Genomic DNA, 16,714 nt, shown 5'->3' with positions numbered 1-16,714 from the left:
AGGAGCCTGTTAGGAGCAGGGGTTGTCCCGACCGCATCGTCTGCGGGATGAAACCCACCTCACTGGGAGCTTCTGCAAAATCTCCCACACGGACTCACTAACGACTTGTTAGAGCCTGGCAGCTAAATGATCGGAAAGTCGCATTTGCGCTGGCCACGTGCCATCGCCCCGTAATTTCTCATTGTTCATTGTCCCCGCAGAAAGCCTGAGCGCGCAGATACACAAAGCAGGGCTCCTCTCGCAAGCGATGCTCCTGGCCGCCACGGCGGGGTGGGGACAGGGGGATTTGGGGGTGCCAGACATCGAGGTGAGGAAGCCATCTCCTGTGTGCCCGTGGCAGAGCCAGGCAGCGCGGGATAGAGATGCTCCAGCGCAGGGAAGGGAAGAGGAGGAGGAAGATGTGGAGCAAGATGGTAGGAGGGCAGCAGGTCCCCAGAGGGATGGGGTGAGGATAAAGGCAACAACAAAAGCTGGCAGTGGTGGTGGCCGGGGGACGGGGAGGTCTGTGAAGAGGGAAGGATGAGGATGGCGTGGGGCTTGGGCACGAGCCCTGGGGACGGCGAGGATGGCAATAGGAGTGGGGTAGGCAGACATGGGGTGCAGGAGCTGGAGGGGGTTGTAATGGCAAGAGACTTCATTACTATCAAGGACTACTTGTTTTAAAAACAAACAACTCCCCAAACAAAGCAGTTTTTGCAGGCTTGTTCTGTGGGCCAGCATGACGTTGTGCCTGAGCTGTGGCTCCTTGCCCCACTTGGGAACGGGCATCACGGAGGGACAGCGAGGACAGGTCCTTGCCCTCCTGGCTGCAAGGAGCTGTCACTCGGCGCCTCTCCCTGCGCTTTCACAGACCCTCGCTGGGAGCTGGAAGGTTTCTGGGTGACTTGAAGAAGCTCCTGGGAATTTTTAAATTCCTTCAGGGAAAGGAGGAAGGGTGCTGAATATTTAGGAACTTTTTCCCAAGTGTTAAGTAGGCACTAAAAGCCAAAGCTTTTGAGGCAAGTTGAATTAAAAGCACTTCTCCTGCCACGTAACCAGGTCTCAAACTCAGGGTTTGCATGATGTTTTAATTCTCTGCATAGAAAAACTAGAGTAGACAAAGCCTTGGATTCTGCTGGGGGAAAAATGCCAAAGGCGAGCTAAGGTTTAAAAAATAATTATCTAGAGCATGAAAGAACATTTGGGGTCTCCTCTCATGCCACATCACCCTCAAATTGCAGTGCAAGGAGCAAGGTCTCCTACTATTGCTTGCGAATATTGGGGTGCACTCTTGAGAAGCCCTATCCAAATGAGGGGGCCACCCAATGAGCAACGCGGTGTTTCCCCCGCTCTTGAAGCCAGGTTGTCCCCGTCGGCTAGTGCCTGACCCCATCCCGCTCGCTGCAGGAGGTGAGACCGAGGCGTCCCCGTCTCCGGGCCCCCGCAGCCGCCTCTCCCACTGGGTTAGCGCCCCGGGAAGGTGCCGGCCTCCGAGCCTGGTGGTGCGTGGATGGTGGTATCTGCCCATCTCGGGCTGGGAGCCTGGGAACCTTTGCTTGCCTGAGTAAATGTGGCAATTTCTGTCCCTCCAGTGTGCTGTGAGAATGTCAGGACTAGCCCTGATTCGCTTCAGTCACAAGAACTGCATTGTCTTAACTTGTGCCAACTCTGTTTCTAATTACATTTTAATCATTTAAAAATGATTAGCAGTTTTTATTGCCTTGTTTGTGGGTAAATTTTCTCACCCCACACATTCTAGCTGCGCTCCAATGACAAGTCCTTTTATAGGCAAAAAAGCCCCCTGAACGTCCACATGACTATTTACCTACAGCATATTTTATTCCTTCCTAAATTTTAATACTTTCTGGGTGCCAAGGCTCTTGCATTTTCTGGTGGATCAATTGTGGTATTGTGCTGTAAAATTAAGCAGTTTTTTTTGGCAATCCCAAACAATGTAACTTCCACCGAAATGAAGATACCGCACATGTGTTAACTGTGAAAAGTTTCAGCCCTGAATAGTTGCCTTGAAGCTTTTTGCGGTGAAAAGAATTATGTATTTTCCTCTCTTTGAAAACAAAAAAAATTTTTTTTTTTTTAAACCATGTTTAAACAGGCTGTTTTTGTAAAAGGCCCCCTTTTTTGTTATCTTTAGTGTGGTTAGTTGCTTTATTGCTAATCTTGGTGGGTAACTGTATATTATTCACTCTATTGTTCAGCAACACAAGAGAACCTTTGTCATACTCCCAACAGGGCTATTTATATAGCGTGGCACTTCTGAGGGCTTCTTCCTGCCCTGATGTTCTTCCACCTTCTGGGGAAAAGAAAATAGTTCATCTGAGCGGGGGCGCGAGCAGTGGTCATTCCTGCCGGCTGCTGAAATAAAAGCGATGCGCAGGTCGCTGGGATGCCATTTGGGACAAGCTTGGTGATTTCCAAAGATTGGATTGCGTGTGGTTGAGGTTTACCAGGAAGTTTACTGAACAGAGAGATGTGCTCAGGTCTGGCCAGGGAGAGCAAACGGGTGGTCCTCACTGCCTGTCACTTGGTGCCACCATGGGATGGGGTCCCCTCACCCCACAGGAGCTGCCCAGGCTTCATCCAGCAGGTCCCTGGGGACCAAGGAGGGCTTGGGAAGACCAGGAGCTTCTTGATACTTTTTTTTTTTTTAATTCCTTGGAGCCTTGATTTCAGTGCGGGATTTTCTGTTAAGAGATGTCAACAAACAGGAGCTTTCCTTGCTAGATGGGTGTTTCCTCCCCGGGGTGGGTGGGTGGGTGACAGCCTGAGGCTTTGCTCACCTACATAGCTGTGACTTGGTCTCGTGGGCTCAGATGGGCTGCTGGGGAGAGCAGGGCAGCCCCCACGCTGCTCAGCTGCAGCTCTGGACGCGCCAGGAGGGATTCCCACCCTGAGCAGAAACATGTATATTGCCTGTGAGCTTACCTGCAATATATTTATAGCTCCTAATGGACAAAAACCCCTGACAAGGAATCATCACAAACAACAATTTAACTTCTCTCAGGAAACAATGAGCCACCTTAGTTCAAAAGAATCCCAGCCTCGAGGTCAGCGATGGAGCGGTGCTTTGGGAGACGGAGCTTATATTTCACATGCCTGCTTTGTATCTGACCTGACGCAGGGCACCAGCCGCCGGAGCTGTGCTCTCCATGGCATTAGTGATCATTAACATGCTCAGAAAACTTGGGGAAACAGGCACGCTCGAGCATAAAAAAAGCCGCTGCCGATGGCGCTTGCGTTTTGGCTCCCCCATTAACAACAGTGTTTCTTCGAGGGAGAATAATTGTGCTTCTGGATTTTGGGGGGAGGTTTCCCAGCTGCTGAGAATTCAGCTCTCTGTAGAAGCAGGAATATCTTGTGGATGTGTAACATAAGCATTAAGCAAATGTAAAAACCAGGCTCAGCGGGGAACAAGCTGCCTTATTTCGTGTGCGAGCGTATGCGGGACGACTGTTAAACCCTATGGAAAAGAGGCTACAAATAGGCAGGTCTCCCTGTTTCGGGTGATCCTTGAATTATTATTTGTGAAAGGGGCAAAACCCCTCTCTTTTTATATTTTCTGTTGCTAACCAGCTGTGCAAGAAGTTAAACATAGTAATTAACCCATATGTGACCTACTACATTTGACTGATTTCCAGGCAGGGACGGAGCGGTAACTCTAGCCGGCAATTTGAACCTACCGTGTTCGTAATGATGATTTTACAGTGTAATGGTCGCACTAAATCCTTTCACTTTTGCTCTGTAGCCGCTGTTGTGACAAGAAAAGCTGTGGCAACAGAAATGAGACTCCATCAGATCCAGTGATAATTGACAGGTAAGGACTGCTATTGTTTCCTTCCATTTTTTTTCTCCCCCTCCTCATTATAATGAAACACCTGCCCTGTGTCGCTAATGGGGAAGAATTAGGCGTATATACGGATGAAATTTTGTTTTTGATACCGAATTAGTTGTGCTTTGCAATTGCAACTGCCATGGAAGGGCCATATGGAGGATAACGGAGTGACCTGCTCTTTGGAGGGCTCCGCTTCTTGTAACTGATTCATGTGCATAAAGAGGAGATTTTTCTTTCTGACTTTCTGTGGCTCAATTCACATGCTGTGCCAGGGAAGCTTCAGGAATAAAATAATAATAGTTTGTGATTTATGAAATGTGGTTGGGTGCTTATAAATATTTAACTTTTATTTGAAAAATGTTTGAATCATTATCACTTTTAGCTACAGTAGTTCTGTTGGATGCAATCCATCTGCATTTTAAGGTTTTTATTTATGCATAAAAACAGTTAAAAAACCAGATCTGTGAAGTAAGGTTTTTTCTCCTGTTATTTTCTTTGGTTGGGATACTATTTTGACTGTATTGTCAGTTGATTAATTCATTTTTGCCTGCCTTAATTATTGTGTTTTTAAACAGATCCATATTGCTAATCTGACATCACTGAGTAAATCACTGCAGTACAATACATCTATTGTAGTTTTTCCGAGCCACGCGTAGTTTCTGTGCTTGCAAATTATGCAAAATGGTAGCCAAATAGTCATTTTTACATTTTAATTGTGCAAACTCATTGTACAAAGCCATGTGCGATAACCAGGTTATTATGCAGCATTACTCTAGCAGAGTTAAATGGCCATGAAGTACTGAAAGTGTCTGTCATCAGCTGGGGGAAGCAATACCCTTGCACTAATCTGTGAAGAGAGGGACCCTGAAGGGAAACTACCTATATACATATAGGGGCAAGAGCATAGAATAGTGTGCTTCTCCTTGCATTATTGTCTGAGTTAATGTTTGCTGTATTAAGTTTAAAGTATCTTCCGTGCCCGTGCGTCCATTTTACGAGAGAAGGTGAAGAGGGTTTGATGTGTTGGGTGCCAGATGCAGAGAGCGCTCCAGGGATGTGGCAGAGCCTTGCCTGGCGTTGTGCTCATCCAGACTCCCAGATTTACGGTTCTTGTTTGAATTTGGTAAGAAAGCGCATACACTGGAAGCTTATAGCAGATGTTTTGATTAGCTACAACAAGTAATCCTGAGAATGTTTAAATCTCAGAAGATACCTCAATCTATTTTAACTAGGCATACTTTCATCTTCTGTGAGCATTAGGTCGTACCAGGGAAAGTGGGGGGAAAAAACCCCCACAGTGAAATCTGTATAGAGATGTGTTTTATAAGCATGCTGCAGAGTTGAACACTATAAACGTGGTGTTAGAGTGGCATTTTGAGCAACATGAAAGCTGCAAAATTCACATGAATTTTTCATTGTACTAGAAAGTGAGATGTTAAGATGCTAATGGCAGGTTTACGGAAATATTTTGTTTAACTATCTAGTATGCAAAACTGCTAGTTGCAAATCATTTTAAATTATGAAAGCCAGAGATGCTGTCTGTTACATGCTTGCTGCAAAATGAGGAAAACAGTTACATGAAAAAAACAGATTTGGCTTCCTAGCAGTGATCAATTTATCAGTCTTTACGTAAATTGATGCAAAAGGTACCAATTCCGAAGACTATTTTTAAAATGCAAGCTAAACATAATTTAAAGATGATAATACACACTCTACCTCACCACCTGTACTGAATCACGCTTGGCTTGTGAACGGGTTAAGCTTTTGAGTTCTTCACTTGGTTTTAAATTGTGACTTTGATACAGAAGGTTGATATGACTGTGGTTTGAATAACATTTGATTTTGACCTGTTCCTGTGGGTTGCAATGGTATAAGAAATTTGACTCAGCAGTACTGTAATTAGCCCTCCCTGTGTTTTTGAAACAGGATTGTGTTACCTGGATTGCATTAGTGTGGCTTCTATTGTTGCCGCTTCGCATCTGTCCCAGTAGGGTACTTAAAACCTTTTCTTGGCCGGGGCTAGTTCAAACAATTTAGGCCAAATAAGTATGTGCTTTATACAGTTAGTGGCTTTAGTGATGTTTCTTGTGACATTTATCCTATTCATTTTTTTCCCCTTTTTGGTTTGGAAAGGATGAAGTGATCTATATGGAGCCTTTTTACCTTAAAACGAGTCCTTTAAAATTGTTCCAACATTAAAACGCCTGCACGAGTCAGAACATGTGTTTAGTTGTACTCCATTGTCACTTCTCCATGCACACAATTTTTGACCATTATGTCAATTGATATGCAAAACCATATTTAGCTATTTTTATTTGCATGTGAGCTTAGAGAATTCATTTACCATTTGGGCTAAAGCACTCCCACATGCCTTACGCTCTGATAAAGTCTTGCCTATGGATTTAATCTAACTCTTGCATCAAATCCTGTGAATCCACAGACTCTGACCTAACATAGAATTTAACATAGAATCTATCCATGGGATTTTTGACATATGTACTTACATGGAAATGCTATCCTTTTCTTACATGCTGGAATACTATTTTGGATTGATTATTTCTCTTTGATGAGGCTAGAGAAACTCGGGATAGAGAGAGCTCCGTCTTTGTGGTGGTTTAGTTAACTTGGCGAAGAGGCTGTTTGGCAACTTCAAAGTTACATGTGTTGTGTTCTTTTTCAAACCCTAGCTATATATGAAAAGTGAATCGTTTATTTTTATTCAAGCAAAATATGGGATTTTAAAAAAAGTCTGTAGTTGCGTTTGAAACAGGATATGACTTTATTCTTTACAAAATTGCTTTATACTTTGCTCTATTATAGTATCAGCAGATATAGCAGTGAAAGGGACCTAAATAAATTTATTCTCATATAGCGATCTAAATTTTCTCTGGAGAACAAAATAAATCTATTATGCTTATAGAGCAGTCATTTCAAGGGAGTTTCTTGGAAACCCGCGTGTCTGAATCATCTTCTTAGCATAGCCGGTATATTTTATTGCTAATCCAGTTACATGTGTTGAGATGAAGCTCTGATGAACAGGAACTCATTTTAAAAGGGGTATTATTGTCACAATACAAACGCACAATTCCTCCTACAAGTGCAGTGGCAGAGCTGCATTGTAATCACACTTAAAGAAAACACAGAGCACTTCCTGTTATTAAATTAAATTCTAGATTGATTTAACTTTCAAATTGTAACTCATATTTGAATTTAAAAGGTTTGCAATAAAATTCCTGTGAAGGAATTGAATAAATTGTAGTTTTATTACCACTCTGGATATCCTGGTTTCCTAACCTTTTTCCTTACAGTTATCTTAGTTCAATAAATAAAACCTCATTAGACTACTCCCATTTCAACGAGTTTATTAAATTTTACAGGAGTAATTAGCATAAGCTGTGCTAATTTTTCTGGAAGACTAATGAGAGAGATTCCTAATTAGGTTTGCTTTGTAAAAATCAGAAAAAATGATAATGACAAAAGTCACATAGGGGAGAAAGTGGGGCTTTATATTATTCCTTGGTCCAGGAAAGAGGCTCCTCTCTCATCATTCTGTTCCAAACTTTTGAACCCAATTTACCATTGTTGGGACCAATATTTAATGGTGTTCCCTGTGCCTGCTGGCACTTCTTTACCTTTTATGGCTGCATCCAGTAAACAAGAGTCCTACTGACTGATAAAATAGGAATCCCAAATATAGTGGCAAAAACCCCTCAGCATTTAGGATCTATACCATACACCTCCAGCTTGCGACGTTGCACAGAAAAAGGGCTGAAAACAGCCTGTTTGGCAATTGCTGGTCCATCCCAAATTTTGCTTCTTCCCAGAGCTCACGAGCAGGCTGGTGACAATGACTTGAAATCGGCTTTGCTGAGATTTACCAATATATATGAGACCTACTTAAGAAATCTCACGACCGCCTACCTTTTGGATAGATAAACTTTCATTGCAGTGTAAGTTAATGGGCTTGGTGCTGGAGCTCTCCCCGCGTGAGACCGTGTGCCTTTAGGTGGCAGGTCAGCATGAGGATGACTAGGGTTTCTTCTGGCCCTTGTCTGGCGATATATTGAAGTTCTTCACGTGCTGCTTTGGATGCAGTTTCTGAGGAATGAGGCTCCCTCTGGCTTTGAAGAGGCGGCTTATGGACTTCCAGTGCAATCAGAGCTCTCGTCCATGAAGCTGGGGTGGGAAGTCATGGATTGGAGGCTGTAATATTTTTTACGCATTATTATCAGATGACACCAAGGTACATTTTAATGCATGACCTGCTACAAGTGTGTGAAAGGCCTGTGTGCTTTTGACATCTGCCGTATGGGATGCTCGAGTGGGGCTCCCTGTAATGTGTCCCTGGTACACCCAGCTGCCGCGGCTAGGGAGGGAGCCAACCTACCTACATATGTTTTTGAAATCTTTCAGCCTTTAACCTGAAAAATTTTATGTTAGTGGGTAGGATTTCACTGTACAATGACATGAAAAGAGGCGTGAATGACTTTCAATGTCTCCGTTTTACCACTTTACAAGTCATCACGTAGTGGATTGTATTTTACAGGCCTGATCATCTTTTCATCCTAAATACGAGGCAGGTGGAAAAATGACATACAGGACTGTATCGCACTCACTGTGTCCTCCCAACAAATACACTTGTTAGGCAGATGTGGCGATTAATGCATTTTGCAGTAGCTTTCCACACCTGGAGGGAAGGTGATGGAGATGCGGACGGGCTGGCAGAGCAGGCCAGCGTTGGGAGAGGTGCCGGCAAAAGGACGAGGTGGGCATTTTGCTTGGGAGGGAGCTGCTGAGGATTGCTTTCCTGCAGGGGATGGGATCAGCGCTGCAGCTGATCCCCCAGCCAGATTACAGGGACACGGGCTTGTCATAGCACTGGTGTGACAGCAAAGTGGCAGAAGACGCCAGGCGCTTTGGCAGTGGTCCCTTTGCAGGAGTCCCAGTTCTTGGTCCCCCTGGCCATACGCGGTAGCTGAACCTGGCTACGTGGGGTCAGGGGAAGGTGTCCTGCTCCCCCCTCGCCCATGTTGGGGACAGGGCTGCAGGAGGCTGCGGGTCCCATCCGTCCTGGGTCCTTGGGTGGATTTTCCACACAGGAGGGCAGGCATGGCTCTCTCTGATAGATGTCAAGACACGGGTGAGAAATGCTTGTGGGCCTGGATATTTGGCAGTTCTCTTTAGTCTTGTACTAGAAAGTGCCCACCTCATTGCTGTGTCCCTTCCAGAGCCAGATGGGAGTTATTTATCCAGCAGGGAGGGAGTCCGGGGAGCAGAAACTGGGCGACAGAGGACTACCCCCAGCACTGCACGGAGATGTCTCCCAGGCTGTCTTTTAAGGCTGTGCCGACTAAACCCTCAGGGCCTCTAAGCAGGGTGTTCAGGCGGGCAGAAGTTGGCCTCGAGCATTTCATGCTAGCTCCCGGAGCCTGTGAACCCAAACATTTCTGAAAGGGGAGGGACCTAAACACACATCCTCCAGGATTTGGTTGTGATTGATGCATCTGAGAAGCATTACCCAAAACATTTCCCACATGACTTAGGCAACCAAAGGCATTTTGAGCCTTTGTGAGATAAATGAGAGAGACTGATCAGTAGATGCTTCTCACACATAGAGTCAGATATGTTTGCCTCTCTACCAGCACGCCTAATGCATGCGGTGTCAGTCCTCTTCTAGTGAAGAAATCACTAGAGCTGTGGGTAACTTTGCAAGAGTTCTTGCAAAAATCTCTTGGTTTCAGCCTGTTGGGGTTGGCACATATTGCTGCTGCTTCAAAATTCATTTATTTTGCTCTTGGGGTTGAGTGAACTTGGTCAGGGTCAAACCAGCTTCTGCTTATTGTTTGTTTGATTTCTCTCCCCTCCACCCCCAAGTGTAAGAATTTTTGTATACACTCAAGACTATTATGCAAAACCTTAATTTGGTCTCAGCTTCACTCAGGAGGTTTGTGATTTTCTCAGCAAACCTGTTCTGAGTTTTCAGTTTGTTATAAAACTCCAAACCAGGCAAGTTTTATGTGGTTTTGGGTTTCACTGCAAACATTTCACACTACTCCAATAGTTACTTGCTTCTCTCAGTGATGCTTTTTGAATCTGCAGCTAGTGTTTTGGGCTTTATTTCACTGCAGTCTTATGCCTGATTATTACTATTTAATATCATGGTGATATAACAGAGGCTCCTATGGCAAAGAAGGCTCATTGTGCTAGATGCTGTGTAGTCTCTAGGTAGGTAGATGATCCCATTCCTGAAGAGAAGTGCTTCTCCTGACGCAGTTTAAAAATTGAGATTGAGGTTTTTCTATGGAGGATAAAAAGCTTAGGCTTGCATTGAATGTCCTGGAGATGAGGGAAACTGAAGACCAGTCTACTGTATTGTGTTTGGCATTTGACTACCATCTTTAGTGCTCACCTACAGCCCTTTGGGGCTTGGCCAGTTGTGCTGTTAGTCCAGAAAAGTGATTTGAGTGCACACATGGGATGTGCTGGACCTGCTGCCCCAAGACCCCAAGGTCAGTGTGTCCGTATCCATACAGCTCTGCTCTGCCTTGGGCGGACAGTGAGCCTAGGGCGAGCAGCTCTGCACCTACTTCTTTCAGAGCTGCGGCTGCTGGCAGGTCGGTAAGTCCCTTGGGCTCTTTCTGAAAATCTCGGTCTTGGTCAGCAAGGGTTAACAATTTTAGGAGACTGCACTGGCTTGTCTAACTCCTCAAAGTCCATCTTGAAGACCCTATGGGTTTGCTTGTGCAGAGGAGCACTCCGAGGTCTAACTGAGACCTCGTGGGTTGCCCTGCTGCTCCACTCAGATGGCAGGATTTGGGCACGCAAGGTTAAAGGTGCTTGAAAAAGTTTGGCTGCCTCTGTGCAGTGACCTCCTGCAGCATCAGAAAAGCTCCAAGTGCGCTGGGCTGGTCCCAGGAGGAGCCCGGGGCCTGGCAGGGTGATCCGTCCCTTTGATTCTGGTCACAAAACTTCACATGTACTATTCATACCTATCGATTTCTTAATACGAACTCCTACTTCAAAGCATGTCCTGCAGCAGGGAGGATGTGCTTGGTGCAGTGGGCTCCTTGGCTCCATGCAGCTCAGTGCCAGTTCTTCTCTTTCTCAAGAGTGGTGTTTTTTTGGGGGAAAAATACTGACTTTTTCTCATATGCATATATATGTACACACGGTTTCTGGTGTGGATAAATTTACTGTCCCATCTTAACACACGATTTATTTCCATACTTGCTGTCGCAGGGGGAATGGACAGATGAATAAGAGTGGTAAGAAAAAGTATTTGCAAAGATCATCCTCAGTTTTAATGCAGATTAGCTAAAATTGTTCTGAACATGAAAAATGTATCTTACTTCTCTGCTAGCGTTTATTGGGTAAAACCGTAACGCAAGCCTTATTCTGCAGAAGCTGAGGTGTATGAGTAGTTTTTTTCCTGTGAGTAGTCATAAATGTTTGCATGTTCTAGCCACCAAAATGTATTCTTACAAGTAATTGGCCACATCTACAAAAATAACTATGCTAAATTCAAATTCACTTCCGCTTGCTGGAAGTATATAATTTTAATACAACATCTAACTAATAAAGTTAAAAGAGAGTAAGAAACAATTGTAGGTTTTTGTGTAAACCACGACTGAGATAACTTTCTAGAAATGGATTTAACGCTGTCCTTGGAGAGCAGCAAGTCTCTGTAGTGGTAGTGGTAAATACTGGTATGAATTTTCCTCTTTCGCTGTAGCATCATGTTTTTTTTTTTTTCCTGTAACAGTTCTGGAAAAGTACAGAAAAGCCATACAAAGTTCCCAGTGTGTCACATTAGCAACTTTGCATAGGTAGTTTGTGATCAGAATATATTACTGTATCAAATGAGTGTTTACCTTTTTTGCTAAGGACAGTATTTTAGAGGTTTTTTTTAAAGCAGAACGAATAATTTTCTACCCACTTTTTAAAAATAGTGTTTGGAAATAGGAAACGTAAAAACAAATTTTCTGGTGCTGTTAATATGTGAATTATATGAAATTAGTTATTAAAAGGCTTCATTTCAAGTCACTGAAATTACATACTGGACAGTAGAAAGGTGACCCAGATATAGAGCCTTTCGCGGCAATCATTGAAATGCTATGAACAGTACTGTTTTGTCTTTGGTTTCTTGCTGCCTCTAAAGGTGTAGGCAGATGAAGATAACTTTAAAAAGAGCTATTTCTCCAATTACAAGCTTTTGTCCAAGAGCAAAGAGAGATTTTTAGACTAACAGCATTCACTATAACAAAATTAAATTCCCTTCATCTGACAAGAAGCTGAGTTTGGCAGTAGTTCGGGATTTTTTGTTGGAGGTGTAGCAGAAGCTGCCTTCTGCACCCCCTGTTTTTCCCCGCAGCGGTGCGCCGGCCAGACCTGGAAGGCAGGGACCCGAACTGGGGGGGAGCGGGGTGGGAAGGGCAGGTGGGCACTGGATGGTGTCACCCACGGCGAGAGTGGAGTGGCCCCCAGCACGCTTGGGGCCATGGTTTTCCCCTTCGCCGGTGGAGTGCGGGTTGCCCTTCCCAGCGGTCCGGGGGGGCGAGGGAGCAGCATCACCACCGCCGCCCCCCCGCCGCGGCGGGCCTGGGTGCCCAGCCAAATCTCTCCGGTTTTGTAACAACGCGGCAACGTCCAAAATGGCATTCCACAACTATGCCATCTCGCTAACCGGCTGAGGCACAATAGTTCAGTAATGTAATATAAAAAGTAATGGTGTTAGCTAACACATCCTTAATAAGATATTGTCCGCTGCTCTGCCATATGCTACCGAGCAGGCTTTCCCTCTGTGGGGCTTTTGAGTTCTCTCAATAAGATTATTTCAAATACTCTAATCCTGAATCATTGACATGAATACAAAAGCCTAGTGACATCTAATAGATGCCTCTTAGCTTTGCTTTTCCTCTTGTTCCTTTCCTTTTTCTTCTCTTTTTACCTGACAAAAAGCTTACAGACACTTGGGCTCTGTCTCTCAGTGCCAGCATGTGGGTCCCCTCATGAAATATAAAGGAGGAAAAAGGGCTGACATAGGGCTGATAAGCCACAGAGCAAAGGACCATAGATTAAAAGTAAATGCCAGTAAATCCTACCCTGTACACTCAGTTGTTCTTTTATTGTTTTCTTTAACTCTTCCAGTGCCACGCCAGGCTAGAGAGAGATGAAAAATGGGGTTAAAAAAAAAAAAAGGCGATGCTACAATGACATAGTGCCAGAGTCCTAAAGGCTTGCTGTACACTTGGATTTTCTCAGCTCTCCTCTCACCTTGACTTTCTGATCAGAGTTGCAAAATGTTTTAGCTAATTGCATTATTCAATTAGCTGTAGGTAATTTTTTCAAAGATTAATTTAAAAAAAAAAAAAGAGACACCCCCAAGTAACATGGTTGTGACCCTGGAAAGGATAAATTTTATATAAAAAGTAAACGTTAGGAAGAATGGATATCCCACTGTGAGTGTCTAGCAACAAAGAAAAGGCTCTTCCTCTTGTTAGTGTTGTCTCGATGACTGTCAGAGACAGAAAAGCATTTTCTGCTCATCTTCTTTTGGACTTTGCCAAACTGTTCATCTGTTGATCCAAAATTTGCCTTTGGAAAAAGTTATCGGTACAGGATACAGCCAGGGTCTACAAGGGGTTAAAAGGAAGCTGTTTAAAACATAATTATTTTCCTTAATTTTCTCCATGATTTTGCAGGGAGACTCTCAGGCTTTCCCAACCAGGATAACCGTCTGCTTCCACCTAGTTGAGTCAGGTCTTCTCTGTAATCTCCCTGAATATAATCTTCCAGTTGGATTTTTTGGCATCTGCATCACTACATAACCATTGGCTGACTTCCCAGATGTTAAGTCACTTTGATAAGTGGATGTTAGAAACCACTTTACCTAGTTCAGATTTTGTAGAAGGATGACACAAGAAGAGGAGAAATGTATTCTGTTTTCATTATGAAGTCCTTTGCTCTAAAAGAAGAAGAAAATTAGCCACATTCAGAGCTATTAAGATCTGATGGTAGCATCTCCTCCAGTCTGCTCCATGTGCCTCTGCATCGCTTGCACAGTCCCGCAGGAGCCGGGATTCAGGGGCAGACAGGAGCACGTCCCATGGCATGTCTTGCCGGGGGTTACGCAGGCAGGAGAAGGAAGGGACCTGCACGTGTTTTGTGATAGCTGCCCCACAGCTAGGATCAGGATTTGGCCCTTTTTAAAGAAAAAGAGGGGAGTCCCGCTGTGTTACAAAGGAGTGCCCTGTGTAATCCTGGACTCTTCCGGGGTCTGGGGCTGAATTTGTTTCTCAAGCTGGGGTTTATGTGCTAAAAGCAGCTCTGTAAAACTCGTTTTTTTTCTTATTTCTGGGTCTTGGTTTCCCGTTGGCACCATGGTCTGATGTTACTGGGCTCTAGCAGTCTCTGGGCTCCGTTGGGCTGCCGGGCTCTGAGCGCTGCTGAGTGAGGGATGTGCGGCGGCATAGTGAGAGAGTCTCTACCCTCAAGAGCTGTTCAGGCAAGACAATCCCTAGGCTACATCTACCTTCTTTATTTTTTTTTTAAAGCATAGTGAGCTCCACAATAGCTCTGGCATTCTGAAAAACAGAATAAACTGTACTGTGGTGTAGGAGGAAAACTTCTCGCTAAACCCCATTACGTGTATCTGTTGTGTGCCGCGTGGCAGGAGAGAGGAACTTTTCTTTTTTTTCCTGAAGGATTGCCCCGCTGTGACAACGGTAACTTAATTTGTCAGAAATTACAAGAACATTAATACATCATGCCCTAATGCGTCATTAGTGCATTAATACTTTCGAAGTCATCAGAGTTTTTCTAATAAATGCCTTCAAAGTCGGCTGGGCATTCATAAATTTGAGGTTTCAGTATTATAATTGTAATTGAGACACCTATTTTCCCTGATTAATTCTTGGAGTTTGTATGTAACAGTCAGCCTTGTTGACATTCGCAGCCATCCGCACTTGAAAGAATAACACGCTGTTAGTGAATATTTGTGTTATTGTGAAGTGGCATGATTTGAAAAAAGAAAAAAAAAAAAAGGGAGACTGTTCTTGGGGAAACAAAAGAGAATTTTGGGAATGCTTTTTGCCATGGTAACCCAGTTATCGCTCATTAATCTGTCACATATGAAACAAGTTCCAGACTACAACACACTTAAACACGGCAGCGTTCCCGGGGGGGTTCGCCCCCTCGGCTGCTCTACCTCTTACCTGCAGGCAGCATCCCGGGCTCCGCGCAGCGCCGGAAGGGTTAACCCTTGCAGAAAATCCCATCATGTGCCTGGTTGGCTCTGAAAGAGGGGGACCCCCTCCCCGCTTGGGCCACCTGGGCTGCCTGGCCCTGCCACCCCAAAAGCAGCTCCCCGGGGAGATGGGGGAGCGGGCCCCCATGGGCGCCGCTGCTCTGGCTTCAGGGGCCGCCTGCATCTCCAGAAGGAAGGAAGTTTTTTTCCTTCATTTCCCAGATAAGGTGTCATTCATGAGAGCAGCGTGCTGAACTAATCAGGTTAATTGAGAGGCCCTGAATAGCTCTCATTGAGTGGATCCCTCCTTCCTGCTCAAGGCAGATAGTGCAGACGGAGAGATTACAAGTGCTTTAAACTCTTTCTCTCCATCTCTGAATTTCACACCGATTTCAGGATGACGAGGGTCAGAGTAGACGCGTGACACGGGGGTTGTACAATTTAGCTTTGCTGGGAGCAAGGCTTTTTTTTTTTTTTTAAAATCATCATAATTATTTTTATTTTTTAGTGCGGCCAGAGCCTTGCAGCTCTCCTGATGCCAGGGACACCCTGCTGATTTACACCAGCTGGAGTGGTGTAAATTACTCCGCTGTTTTGGAAAAATGTAGAGGACTAATCCAGTCCCGTGATTGGCTCTAGATTGACCTGCTCTGGAGTGTTGTTAATATTAAAATTATTTCAGACCTAACTCATGGCAGGGCTGCAGGAAACATTAATTTTAAAAAGATGTTTTCAGTGTTTGAAGCAGATAGCAGTTGGTTTTATTGCTTTTATGGTATCATTTCCCTTTAAACCCTTCTAATCGAAGTGGCTGCAGATAATTTTATTCAAGTTTACCAGAATGCAAAAGCATTTCCCTCTGGATGCTCTTGCCAAATTAGGAACATCCAGGCTCCAAACCTCACTCTCATCTTCCTACTCGCCGCAGCCTATTACATTTTCTTTGCAAATATTGTAACTATTAGAGTGCAGGAGAGAGAATTTTCAGGAAAACAAATTCCCCAAAAGTAGTGCCCCCCCCACCCCTCTTCCAAGCCAAACCCGTTTCTTAGTTCAACTTAAACACGAGCGTCGCTGTCCCCGTTGGCCCCTTCCTCCCCCCGACTTCTTTTCCTTGGAAGTTTCAGGAATGACTTTAATTATCTCTACAATCAAATTCTCACTGCTGTCCCTGTGAAAGCGTGTAGTCATGGATTGCTGGGATTATTTTCTTTAGCACTTGGGGATAGAGAAACTGGTTGTTTGGAAATGAGAACCAGCTGGGTTCTCAGAGCTGGCGTTTGGAGGGAGCCACTTTGCACACAAACCCGGCGCTGAGCAGAGTCGTGAACTCAACCCCCAAATTACCGGCGCTTGGTTTGCCACATGGGATTATACAATATCGGGGCTGATTTTTGTTTATCTCATTAATATGCATCTTCGGGGTGGCTGCTGCCAGAGCTCGCTTTAACTCCTCACAAAACTCTACTGAGGCGGAGGTGTGCCCTGCGGTGCCGTTCCCGGGCTTCACCTGCCTAAAACATAGAAAATAAAATTAAACCCCCAATAGGAGATAACCTTATATATGACCCGTGTTCTGCAGATGACAGGTAAGCAGGTAAAAAGAGATTAATACAACAAAAGAAAGAGCAGAGGTAACT

The 16,714-nt window shown here is 44.6% G+C and overlaps 1 protein-coding gene across 14 annotated transcripts in view; it reads left to right on the top strand.

Annotated features, from left to right (window-relative positions):
* The window catches only part of EBF1 (EBF transcription factor 1), a 279,211-nt gene that overhangs the window by 14,906 nt on the left and 247,591 nt on the right, over positions 1-16,714 (top strand). For 13 of the 14 annotated variants that reach the window (XM_059825513.1, XM_059825507.1, XM_059825512.1 and 10 more), the window contains exon 6: positions 3,743-3,811. The exons of the other annotated variant lie outside the window; for it this stretch is intronic. In XM_059825513.1, the coding sequence (XP_059681496.1) occupies positions 3,743-3,811 (69 nt within the window). The remainder of the gene's footprint in view (positions 1-3,742; positions 3,812-16,714) is intronic. 14 annotated transcript variants of the gene reach the window in all.

Source organism: Gavia stellata, chromosome 16 (genome assembly GCF_030936135.1).
Source record: "Gavia stellata isolate bGavSte3 chromosome 16, bGavSte3.hap2, whole genome shotgun sequence".
Taxonomy (NCBI): domain Eukaryota; kingdom Metazoa; phylum Chordata; class Aves; order Gaviiformes; family Gaviidae; genus Gavia; species Gavia stellata.
This window is presented reverse-complemented; position numbering and strand designations above follow the sequence as displayed.